The following is a 13,905-nucleotide window of genomic DNA, read 5'->3' on the forward strand; positions in this document are numbered from 1 at the left end:
CTTACACACGCATGACATAGCAAATTTCCGTTCACTAGTTTCAATAGTGTGTTGTTAATTTTAATATTAGAGTGAATTAACCTATTATCATACTTGTGTGTTAGAATATTATATGTGCTTAAGCATTGGCGATTTTTCAATATTTTTATTTTCAAGTAAGATATGTGTATTTAAAATATCAAAAATTAAAAAGGCTCATTTCTCGCTTGAAAATTAAAATATCGAATAAAATCCAACGCTTAAGCACAGATAATGTTATTACCTAAAAATGTTATAATAGGTCAATTCACTTTAATAACAAAAATAACAGCATACTATTGAAACTAGTGAACGAAAATTTGCCATATCGTAAGTGTGTAAGACGGAGACAACAAATGCATGGGTAGCGTCCTCTTAATGACAATAAATATCTAAGAACTAATTCTACAAAAAATATAAATATATATCTTTATAAAATACTATTGTAGTATTGTGTGAGCAATGATCTATTTATATTTATATTGTATTTATATGTAATTTTGACATCTTTCTTATGTTTGTATTTATAATCAATAAGTTTTTATGTATTTATATATTTTTTATTTAATTAGTGTTTAATTGCTGTTTTAGAAATTATATTATACAATCTAAGTTTATCACCACTTATGCACTACTATAACTCTCAACCTCCAACACAGGCCTTATTGCTTACATGAGGTTAATAAACCATATAATTATTATTATTAAATTTATTGTTAGTTAATTATTATTATTGTTAATTAAATATAAGTTAAATAAATATTATTAGTTTATAGACTATATAATAATGTTTCCACTCGGTATAATTTTGGTACACCTCTCCATGGGTACAAAAATTGTTCTTGTAAAAATTTTTAAAAAATCATCAATCTTGATTACTACTGTGGGTTACTGTATGTGTGTACTGATCAATTCTATCTAAAACATTTTTAATAATTATTATAATAATATTATAAATATGATAAACGTTTGAAATGGCTACATCGGGGGCTACGTAGAAGTCGTTATGTGGATCATATTAAGAGAGGTGGTCATTGTATGTATTGACTTTTCTGTCAATTGACTATAAGTGGGGTTGACATAAAAATGAATATGACTAAAGCCAATTACATATATATTTAAGTGACAACAATAACTAAAAATGATTATGATGATACCTATTTGCTTTGGATGTTAAAATTGTTGTTTAAGAAATATTAACTTTAATACTAATTCATATTTACACCATACATATTTAACCACTTTATGTATTATGTGAATAGTTAGAGAGTTAGTGTTTAAGTCTAAGAATATGTTGTTATAATATTCCAGGTGAAATGATAATTGCTGAAGCCCAGAGTGTTTTATTATTCACTCCAGTTAATGAACAAAAGACTGGGATATCAGGTGTTCTGTTTGTTACAAATTTCAGACTTTCTTTTATTACTTCAAACGAAAAACATTTAAAAGTAAATTTATAATTTTAGTTTATTATAAGTTATATATTGTATTTTAATTCAAACATTTTTTTCAGGAAACATCATATCAAGAAAATTTACTTTTGGGTCAGTATGATGTGTGTCTTTCCAATATAGATATTATTTATTTATTAACAGGGGACAAAAAAAAAAGACTTATGACAGGTCATCGCTTCAATGATAAAGTCAAAGGATTACATATTATTTGCAAAGTAAAAGAAACAATATTTTATTTTATTTTAAAATGTATAATTAATAAGTATTTATTTATGATAATAGAATATGCGAACATTATCATATAGCTTTAAATTTTCACCACTTGGCCATGGTAAAACATTAGCAAATGCTTTATTACATCATGCATTTCCAAAAAGACATCAGCTATTATTTGCTTATGACTACAGGTAATTCATTATTATTAAAAATCAAATTTAGCTATAATAGCTTTTTAGCTTTTACCAAAAAGCTCTATAATGAACAATTGAGAATTATATTTAGATTTTAAATCTGGATCGAATTATATCTAGGATTTTCTAAAGAGGAAGGATAAGGGATTTATTCATCCATAATTAAAAAGAAAAATTTTATAATATTATAGTCTAAACCCAATTCCAAACTAACTTTCCATCTTTGAGATTCTGAGCGGTGTGATGAATGTATTAATTTTATAATGATGTGTGTTTTTTTTGTGTCTGTCATCACCTTTTGGGACAGTAAAAATGCTTCAATTTTCTTCAACAGCATCTTTTCTGGTAGGAAAGTGAATCAAGTTAGTACTTTGGGGGGAATAAAAGTAAAAATTCTCAGTAGTTTCCATTCTTTTAGTTTTTTATTCTATAAATGACAATAAAATTGTATTCGTTAGATCAAAAAGCTTGAAAATTTAATATAAGGTTCCTTATAAGTTGTTATAATAGCAGTTGAAAAATATTAAAAATCCATATGCAACATTTTATATGTATTTAAAGTTCAAATTTTGACAATATTTATCAAAATCTTAAAAATTATCAATTATTGTACTTAATTAAAAAATTATAAAATGTTTAATATGTATATCCAAGGATTGAAAATGTAGAACAAAAATTCTCATAAATAGTTCATACTGTAATCAAAAAATTCTAAAAAAATTTATAAACAGTTACTTTTAGTTTTTATAGACAATTTTAATTCAAATTTGGACGAAATTACATACTAAAACAAATAACGATTCACTTTGTTGTAATTTAAAAATATTATTAGTGGGTATATGCAACTTTTAGAATATATTATTATATTTTATACACATTATGACATTTAAAAATGTAATTTTTTGGAAAAAATTAATTTAACCTATTGTTTGTAAATACTAATGCCTAATACTAGAGTCTATAATGAATTACTTTAATCACAGTAATATCATAAAATATACCTACTTAGTAATATTATAGGCTGATAGACTAGCTCAGAATCATTTTTTGTATACAATGATGTTATATCATTGAATTCAAATTTAACACCATCAATAACAGTGACCCACTTGTAACCTTCTGTAGAGCAACACCCACTTCTCGCTTTTTATTTTTTTTAATAATCGTCTAAAATGATTAGCCAATTACTCATAATCTAATAATATTAGAAATATTAATATAAATAAAATATTTATGAATCATACCTATTACGACTATTGGTTTATTTATTATTTATAATGGAACATATTGTAAAATCTATGATATCAGTATAATAAAATAATACTATCAACGGTTAATAAATCAAAATATAATTTAAAAGTCCAAAACTGAAATTTAATAAAAAATCATTGACAGACTTAAACAGTTTGTATAGTACACAGCTTACAAGATCACAACAGTTATAAGGAATGCATAACTGAAATGTTACTATTGTTAGAGAATTATTTTTTTTTTAGAAAAATTACTCATTTATGTTACAGTAATATTGTATAAATATTAAATATCATCATCATTCATCACCAACTTCGATAAAAATGACTATATTATCTTTGTTGATACGTGTATTGTTTTTGGAATAGCATTTTATTAATCATGAGTATATTACTAATGTTTGTAAAATCTAGTTTTTTTATCTGAATCTGTTGTCTATATCCAATTCACAGCAGTTTGCCAATAATGTGCCTATTGACTATAGCTTCAAGTAACAAACATAGAACCTACTATATTCAATGTGCTAAACCACATTATTGTGCTCTTTGATATGTTTACACCATTACTAGATGCTGTTTACTGGAATTATTTATTTTTAATTAAATTCATCAAATTGTTATTTTTAACGGATTCCTTTTTAAAAAAAAGGTATTAAGTAAATAATTTCTTCAAATTTAAGTCCCACAGTTCACTATAAAAATGATCGATAGCAATGAATAATAGTAATAAAGTACCTAGTTAGTAATAAAATAAGTAATAACAATTGAAATACATAGTTAAATTCCACACAGAGATAAAATAAATTAAAACAAAAAGTATTTGTATTTGTAAAAACTTGATGTTCAGGAAAAGTTGAGGTTTTGTTTACTATTTTATTGTGTGTAGACCCAGCATAGGTTGTTTGTATTATTCAAGATACCCTAATTCCGGGTCACAATCAATACTCAGTAGTGACTTAATGGTCCTAAACATAATATAGTGGCTCTTAATATTGGTCCATTTAATTTGAATGAACCATTAAATTGATAGTGTTTATGCAACCTAGTATATCTAAGATATAAAAATAATCTCAAAGTTTATAAAATTTATATTTTTTTTGCAGGGAGCCAAATGTACAAAGTAGATATTCAACACCTACATTTCGATGTCGGGATGATTGGGAAAAAGAACTTCAGCGTACCAAATGTTTTGGTTGGACTTTAAATTCATCTAATAATAAATTCCGTTTATCTCCAAGGTAAGTAAATACTTCATAGAACTGTAATTATTTCTAAGATACTATAATATTTTTATAGCTTGCCACAGTTTATTGTTATTGGATCTGCAGTTATTGAAAATCATTTGCGAATAGCAATGCAACATTTTCGAGATGGACGACTACCAACTTGGTGTTGGAGTACTGTAAACGGAGCCACATTATCTAGAAAGGCTGATGTTGTGGATCCTTCAAATCTAACTCAAGAAAATGCTATGTTAGAAATAGTAAGGAAATCACATCCCGGCCTTCTTAGACCTTTTATAATGGATTTAACCAAAAATTTGCCATCGCCAAAAGATGTTAATCAGAGTTTTATTAAATTACGAGAAATATGTGCCCCAGGTTTGTTCTAATAGTTCATACCTAATTGTTTGTATTCATTATTCTTATTAAAAATGGATTTGTTTTATTAGAAAGTGCACGGCAGTTTTGGGTGCAAGATAATCATTTTTACTCACTTTTGGAAGCTAGTAAATGGTTACAATATGTTTCGAGTTGTCTTAACTCTGCTCTAATAGCTGCTAATAAACTTAATAGAAATGAGTCAGTTGTATTACAAGGTATGTGCATATATTTTTTTTTAATAGAGATAACTTATACAAATTACTGAAAATGTAATGATGACATTTTAAATTCTGAGAGGAGCAATGAATGTATTGATTTTACAATGTTATTCTTTTTTTTGTGTATAAAAAATTATATTATATTTTGGGACAATAAAAATGCATACATTTTCTACTTCAGAATCTTTTCTGGTTGGAAACTGAATATGGTTGGTCAATGGAAAAAATCCCCAGCCGTTAAAAATAATCAAAAGCAAAAGCAAAATTTATTTTATCTTTATGGTGTAATTCAAAAACGAATAACTGTAGATACTTGAAATAAACACAGAATGTTTAATTTATCATTAAGAGGATCAGATTATGTTAATCTCTGTTAGTTTAATATTTAGAGTGAATTGACCTCTTATAAAATTTAAAGGTAAGATTTCTAGACTTTTATTATCTAGGCATTGGCAGTTTTTTTTATTATATTTTAATTTTAAAGCAATTTATGAATATTTTAAGATGTACAAACAATTTACAATTTTAAAATACTCCTAATTCTCTTTAAAATAAAAATAAAATAAAAAGTCGATGTCATTACTTAGATAATAATATTACCTTTAAATTGGAAAGTGATGAATTCACTCAAATTTTAGACTAACGAAGATAAATGTGATCTGTTGAGCAAAAAATTTGTTATGTTACCCACTTGAAAGATGAGAGACAACAAATGTCACTGAAGTGTCATTTATAAACATTTGATATTATACATTTTTTTTAGTTTATTCCTGTAAATATTGATAAAATAATTTTGCTAGGTCAAAAATCTTGGACATTTAATACGAGGTTTCTCATAAGGTTTTATTAGCAGTTTAAGTTCAAATTCTAAAAAAATTCATCTAAATCACAACAATTTACAAATTATTATTAATATTATTATATTATTAATATATAATTATTATTATATTAATATATGAATTTTATAGTTAAAATCTTATAGAATGTTCAATTTTTGCAGCTAAGGATTGACAATTTAAAACAAGGTTTCTCATAAGTAGTTCATATTGTAACCAATAAATCTATAAAAATATAAGAGCACAATTTTTTTTTGTAGATATTCTTAGTTCAAATTTAGACAAAATTATTTATTTAAACAAAGAATAACAATTTTATTTATTTTACTGTAATTTAAATTATTGTTTGTGGGTACTTAAAACTTTACTACTAAAATATACTATTATATTTGATATGCACAATGACATTTTCATATGTAATATTTTAGGCAAAAATGTATTCAACCTACTATATTATTATAGGAAAATGAATTACATTAATAGTAATAATATCATAAAATATGTTTAGTAATATAGGCTGACAACCCATCTTCACTCAGAATCGTTTTACATATACAATGATTTTGTATAATATAATTCAAATTTAACACGTCAATTACAGTGACCTACTCGACATCTATACTGTACAGCGGATCAGTACTAATTTTTCCACATTTTTATTATTTTATTTTCGATTAATAAAAACGTGAAATTATAAACTTATAAGATTTTATTGTTAGTTATTGTTTACACGTGTATAGCCTCCCAATATCTAGGATTCTATAACAAACAAATAGGTACTATAATATATTATGTAATAAAATACCTAAACGGGCTAAATTATTGTTTAATTATTGTTTTCATGTTAAATGTTACAATTATTAAATTTTAATTAGTAGTGAATACCTACTTATGAATTTTATTTTTGTTTTAGAACGAGATGGACGTGATTTATGCTGTGTAATTTCTAGTCTAGCACAATTGATGATAGATTCTCATTTTCGATCCATTGTGGGATTACAAACATTAATCCAAAAGGAATGGGTTGTTATGGGTCATCAATTTTGTACAAGACTTGGTCATGTTAATAGTACTGATTCTGTTAAAGTAAAGTATATATATATATATTTAGTACTATATAAAGTTGACTTATATTACTCAATAATAGCCACTAGTGAGTTTAATAGCTATTTAAAAATTCACACTTTTAGACATTACTAACATTATTGGGTACTTTCCTGTTACGAGACTACGGCTGTTACCACAACTACTTCCGTTATCGCGACTACCGCGCTTTTTTTGTGAAACATCACAATCCGGTTATTCAAGACTACCACCAAAATTGTACTTTTCTGTTATACAAGACTACCTTATTTTTTTTGCCTTCTTTGATATACTTTTTTAATAATATGTATTGTGGGGATGGCCAGAATGATACAAAGAAAAAATTTAAATACATAGAAAATATTCGTAATGTATTTTACACAGTACACGCCAAAGTGGAAAACAATAAAATAATAATAATAATACAAAATGATAAATCCACAAATAAAATAATAAATAATTCATGTATTGTGGGGATGGCCACATTCAAATTATATATAAAAATTGAATTAAGATAAAAATTAAATACATAATATTCGTATAGTACCAAATTTGCCGTGGCAAACACCAATTTATTACAAAAACTAATAAAATACGTAATGATAGATATATAATAAATATAATCACAGTTTATGGATATCGTTCAGTTATAATATCAACTAGGATAGGTAGTCGCGATAATAGCCATGGTTTCGTATAACGGGAAAATATAATAATTTTGGTAGTCTTGGATAACAGGATTGTAATGTCAAAAAACAGGGTAGTCTCGTATAACAGGAAAGTACCCATTATTGTATATACCAGAGGTCGCCAATCTTGAAACTGTTTACGGCCATAAAAATTCCAGATGTCGGTAAAAACCAATGAATAAAAATGATAAATTACAACAGTAGGACGTATTATATTAACAGTTTTACTTTTTTTTCTTGTTTGCAGCCATTTGGTGACTTCTGGTATATACTATAATAATATATTTTATTATAAGTTCAAAACGTTAATTAAATGTTCACAAAGTATTTCTATTAGCCCTTTCTAGAATGTGTCCGGTTTCTGATCAGAATCATTTTTTGTTTGCAATGATTTATCAATGTATTCAAATTGAACACATCTGATATAGTGACAAAATATATTTATAATTTATAACTTATAATACAGCAGATCGATTTTCCTGGTTTTATTTTTAAATTATGTATTTATGTTAAAATTTTTATATCATAAACATATAAATCAATTACGTTATACATCTATGGTACCCTCACATGATCATCAAATAGCTATATATTTAATGTTATATTAGTGAATATAGAATATTAGACACCCACTGATAGAACTTTTGATACCTACGATAATAATTGGCCTCAAGTGGGAAACAAGACAAGTATTAGAACAAAGCAACTTGAGGATTAAATGTTTTTATTTTGAATTCTGTGATGACATGTTTCAAAAAAAAAAAAATAAATAATATAATATTTAAAAATAAAGAGTAAAATGTGTATAATAAAATATATATGTCTAATTAAAACATTTTAATGGTATTCTTCTTCATGGTATACTGTCCAATCTTGATTACAATTATCTTCATCTGCTTCATACCTTTCTTCTAATTTCTGTACACAACTTTTTATATCAGTTTTAAACTGTTCGGGTAATTCCATTTCATCGATTTCTGTATTACTTATATTGTTAAATAAAAGTCTTGTGGAAATTGTATATTTGCAAAGTTCTTGTAAAGTATATAACGGAGTGTTAATTTTAACTATTAGTGGAGGGCATTCATATTTTTGGTAATGAAAAATTTCTTTCCCATTCCCTAATAGATATCTCTTAGTTATATTATCAAAAAATTTCCAAGTAGTATTAACATACTCAGGATCATCAATATGATATTCAGGTTCATCATACAGTAAACAAGTTTCACATTCATAATTATCTTCATATGGTAGTTTTTTAAATATATTAATGTCTGAACCAATGCAATTTACAAATGTAATGCCTCCTTTGTCTTCTTCCATATTCTGAACAATCAAATATAAATTAAAAAATATTGTTAATGTCAATGTACAGGGTGTTCCGTGAGGATATACCCATTAGCCGCAGTCCCGACACCAGCGAAAAAAAAAATGGGTTTTGCCGTTTTAACTACCTATAAGCTAAAAAAATGGTTAAAAATCACTTATTATTACTGATAATAAAATGTTTCAAAAAATTTTAATTAAATTTAAAAAAAAAATGTAGTCCTTGCTGTCTCAGTGAATTTAATAAAAACAAATAGATTTGTAATATATTTAGTATCTCGGGAGATATTGCGATTAGTAAATCCTTGCGGAGCACCTGTATTATAATACATTTTAAACTGTCATTGGTAGTTTTTATCTTATTTTTAATTTTCTGGTAGTTCTTCAAATATTATTTTATGAAAAAAATTGAACAAATCCTGTTTATGTCTTTTTTTATTAACTGTATTAGATATTTGTTAGATTATTTATTTTAGTCCTGCTGCTACTAGATGAATTTTATTACAAAAAATGTATGATAACCAATACAAAGTACCTATGCCAGAGTTATTCAAGTGTGTGTAGCGGCTCCTAGGGGCGTCGTGAGAGGTGTCTAAGGGAGCCGCTTCAAAGCACCAGAAACCAAAATTAATGTAGGCCAAGTCTAAATATTATTTATAATCATTATACTATTATAGCAATAATTATTGAAACAACAATCAAACACATTACATGAATATTTGAAGTTTTATTTCTAGTACTAAAGTCGCTGTTATTATCACCTATATTAGATATAATATTGGATCCGTATTGTATCAATTTTTTCCTAATAATTTGGGAGCCGTAAAAATATTTTGAACACATAAAGGAGCTGCATAATGAAAAAGTTTGAATAGGTATTCAAATACCTACCTCTGACCTTAAAACCTATGCCCTTAAAACATCACTAAATACTTAATAGTACCTACTACCTATGTGGCTATGTGGTATACTAATATACTATATGTACATAGTAGACCTTTTAAAACTTAAAAATTCAAATTTTTTTATACTTACTATCCTCCTTTTACCGAGAACTTTTTCACAAAATAATTAATAGTTAAAAAATAGTTTAAAATTAAAATTAAAAAAATTACGATTGTAAAAGATTTCCATACAATATTTAACACTTTCATTTGATTGATACAGTAACATCAATTTACCAAACGGCAAACATTAATTATTTAACTATTGCAATATTCTGCATCGTTGTTATTTTGTATTTATTGATAAGAATAAGATACAAGTTGACTCCTCAGATATAAAAAACATATTATATTGCCCTATGGCACTATATGTCTAAAGTAGGGCCACAGATAATAGATATATTGTATAATAACTAGATACCCGACTTCTTCTTATCAATGACGCTGGCAGCCATTTACAATTTTGGTTAAATAGTATTATCAGTATATATAAGTAAATATGTATATGAATAAATGTAAACATTGCCTAAGTTGAAAATGGCGTCGGGCATCATATCTTAGTATATAAAATGACAAGGAAATCAGCTGTCTGCAATTTTCCGTTCCACGCGTGGCTTGGCGTTCAACGCGTGGCGTTCCACGAATAGATATTAAAGAATTATTCTTTAATATCTATGGTTCCACGCCAGCCAAGTGAAACCGTGGCGTAAAAAATTTAACACTGCTCCGTTTCTACAGTCCGCCCGACCAGTTCCTGACGATTCCTTGGCGCGTCCAATCGCGTGCCTTCGGAGAAGCGGCGGCGGTATTACAATTCTTAGATACAAAAATTGAACATTTTATAAATTTTTAACTACAAAATAATTTTTCAAATTAAAATTTGATCTTTAAATGCTTATAAAAAAAATTGTGCCTATGTATTTTTAATATTTTTCAACTGATATTATAACAATATATCAGGAGCTTTGTATTAAATTTATACACTTTTTGGCCCAACAGATAAAACTTTATTTAATAAAACTTATATAAAACTTTAATTTTTTTTTTTATTTTTGTGTCTGTGTACACCATAAGTAGTCGAAATAATGTTTCGATTTTTAACTTCAGTATTTTGTTCGATGGGAAAGTGAATATTATTGGTGCATTGGGGAGGTCAACATTTAAAATTCCCAGTAATTTTCAAATGCGCCGTGAAAAACAAAAGAAAAATTAAGGAAAAACTGAAATTTTTACGCAAAATCGACTGGTTTTTGGAATAACTTTAAAACAAATGACTGTAGATACGTGCAATTTTCACTGGTTGTTTATATTTGAATTTTCTATACACGATACAATTTTCAAAATATTTTAATTTGTTTTGAACTGTTTAGGGACATTTTCAGTTTACAATTTTATTAGTTTTTTAGATTCTGAGTGGAACGATGAATGTATTGATTTTACAATGATGTGGGTTTTATTTTTTTTTTTTTTTGTGTGTCTGTCATCACCTTTTAGGATAGTAAAAGTGCTTGGATTTTCTTCAACAGTATCTTTTCTGATAGGAAAGTGAATCTAGTTGGTACTTTGGGGAGGAAAAGTGAAAATTTTCCAGTATTTTTCAAAAGCGTGGTGAAAAACAAAAGAAAAACGGGAGTTTTACACAAAATCTGTTTTCAAAAATATCGATTTTGGTTTTTGGTGCAACTCTTATAAAAATGACCGTAGGTACATGAAATTTTGACTGAATGGTTATATCAGCATTTTCTATACACTATAATATTTTCCAAATATTTTGAGTTGTTTACGGACATTTTCAATTTCTTTTTTTTTTATTTTTTTTCTATTAATATCAATAAAATATTATTTGTTGGTTAAAAAAAAGTTTGAAAATTTAATAGTAGGTTCCTATTATATTGTTTCAAAGGCAGATGAAAAAAAATTAAAAATCCATAGCCACAATTTTTTTTATAAGAATCTAAGATTCAAATATTGACTAATACGTAAAAATAACGATAATAATTTGCAAATTATTTTGAGTTAGAAATTCATGAAAAATGTTCTTTTTGAATCTAAGATTTGAAAATGTGATAAAAGATTCCTCTTGTTTGTCTACCTTTTTCAAAAAAAAAATGTCTACAAGAAAATAAAATTTTTATGAGCGTTAGAAATTCATATTTTTACAATATTTGATATTCACTCGATTTCTCATATAACGATTTTCTTATTTTGTTGTAATTAAAAAATAATATAAAAACCAATGACTGTAGATACTTGAAAATTTCACTGAATGTTTATATTAGAATTTCCTATACACGAAAAAATTTTGAAAATAATTTGACTCGTTTTGAGCTGTTTACGGACATTGTCAGTTTTAAATTTTTTTAGTTTTTTTTTCGGCTATCTCCCAATATGCGGTCTACCACAAAAATATGCGGTCTACCAAAATGGACGTGGTCTACCGTAACAATATTAAAGTAATAAAGTACAATATAAGTATAATTTAAAATATAAAAAAAATTTAATTTATTTAGGATCCACAAAATTATCTACCATAATAATATTAAAAGTATAATAAAGTATAATTAAAGTATAAAAAAAATTGTATTTATTATTTATTAAGGATCCACAAAATTATCCACAAAGCATAATTTCATATCTCTAAGGAAAGCATCAAAAATATTATCTGTTTTATTTAATCCTCGCCACCAATACTCGGCTAAGTACCTATCTAAGAAGTCTTCATTAGTATACCACACATTTTTTTAACGATTTTGAGTCTAAGAGGCCTCCAAAGACTTTCAATTCTTTGTGTATTGGCACCAGTTTCCGGGTCCACAAAATTATTTGAATGATTAATTGTTTCATGTACATATAAATTGGTAGATAATAAATATAAATGATGCGGGATTCCCAGCTATATAGGTAGAAACACATAACATTGATAGACCGCATACTATACTCATATTTATAGTAACGTAGCACACAAAAGTAGACCGCAAATATTGGGAGATAGCCTTTTTTTCTAAATATCAATAGTTTTATCTGATCGACTAAAAAGTGCAAAAATTTAATATAACGCTCCTGATATATTGTTGTAATAGCAGTTGAAAAATTATTAAAAATACATAGGCATAATTTTTTTTTAAGCATTTAAAGATTGAATTTTGACAAAATTTATCAAATTTAAATTTGAATAAATATTTTGTAGTTAAAAATTTATAAAATGCTCAACTTTTATATCTAAGAATATTGAAAACTTAAAACAAGATTTCGCGTAAGTAGTTACCTAATTCTGTTACCAAAAAATCTAAAAAATACATTTTATTTTTATAGTCATTTTAAGTTCAAATTTGGACTAAATCATATATTAAAAAACCTAGAATAACTATTATAGTTATTTTGTTGTGATTCTATAATATAATTCGTGGGTACTTGAAACTTCTAAAGTATACTATTATATATCTATGATAGTACTACGGTTTGTAGTTGATGTATAGCGCGTTATAAGTACCTAATGGTTATTGTGATATGATTAATTTGGAATTTATTATAGATACCTATTATTGGTCAATTTTTTTACCATAGATAAGTGTATAATATATCTTATACCTAGACTGACATATCGTCTTTGCTCAGAATCGTTTTTCTTATACAGTGATATTATATTATTAAATTCAAATTTAATACTATTCATTATACAGTGACCCACTTGTAACCTACTATACAGCAGAGCGACATCCACTTACCGACCTTTTTTTATTTTTATTCTTATTTGAGATAAACAATCTGTACCTTAAGGGCACAATAAGCTTATATGATTAGAGTAAATTACAACAGGATACACTTGACATGAGAAGTCATCCACTAATGACACTCAATAATTATTAATATAGCAATACGTAATATGTTGAGTGTTGACCATAACTTTTAAATAAAGTTTGAGCAAAGAAAAATTTGATTATTTTAGATATTCATTTTTCTTTTATAAACCACATATCAAATTGTATATTATAATATACTATTAAATATAAAATGATGTAAATAATGTTACATATGCCTACAATAATGTATAAATATCAATATTACCAAAGAAA

The 13,905-nt window shown here is 26.0% G+C and overlaps 2 protein-coding genes across 5 annotated transcripts in view; one reads left to right on the forward strand and one right to left on the reverse strand.

The window, feature by feature from the left end:
- LOC100161181 (myotubularin-related protein 10-B) overlaps positions 1-13,905 on the forward strand; it is a 22,433-nt gene that overhangs the window by 3,434 nt on the left and 5,094 nt on the right. Inside the window, exons 3-9 of the mRNA XM_003246527.4 lie at positions 1,330-1,466; positions 1,532-1,687; positions 1,755-1,879; positions 4,236-4,370; positions 4,429-4,733; positions 4,805-4,951; positions 6,704-6,876. Coding sequence (XP_003246575.1) covers positions 1,330-1,466; positions 1,532-1,687; positions 1,755-1,879; positions 4,236-4,370; positions 4,429-4,733; positions 4,805-4,951; positions 6,704-6,876 — 1,178 coding nt within the window. The remainder of the gene's footprint in view (positions 1-1,329; positions 1,467-1,531; positions 1,688-1,754; positions 1,880-4,235; positions 4,371-4,428; positions 4,734-4,804; positions 4,952-6,703; positions 6,877-13,905) is intronic.
- The window catches only part of LOC100163224 (uncharacterized), a 6,350-nt gene continuing 714 nt past the window's right edge, over positions 8,270-13,905 (reverse strand). The window contains exons 1-3 of one of the 4 annotated variants that reach the window (XM_008187879.3): positions 9,924-10,302; positions 8,958-9,023; positions 8,330-8,888 (exon numbers count right to left, since the gene is read on the reverse strand). In XM_008187879.3, the coding sequence (XP_008186101.1) occupies positions 8,400-8,885 (486 nt within the window). In that variant the 5' untranslated portion in view covers positions 8,886-8,888; positions 8,958-9,023; positions 9,924-10,302 and the 3' untranslated portion in view covers positions 8,330-8,399. Of the gene's footprint in view, positions 9,024-9,923; positions 10,303-13,905 lie in introns of those variants that run through there. The other 3 variants (NM_001162094.2, XM_008187878.3, XM_008187880.2) reach the window with 3 other exon arrangements.

The sequence above is a fragment of the Acyrthosiphon pisum genome, chromosome A1 (assembly GCF_005508785.2).
Source record: "Acyrthosiphon pisum isolate AL4f chromosome A1, pea_aphid_22Mar2018_4r6ur, whole genome shotgun sequence".
In the NCBI taxonomy this organism is placed as follows: Eukaryota; Metazoa; Arthropoda; class Insecta; order Hemiptera; family Aphididae; genus Acyrthosiphon; species Acyrthosiphon pisum.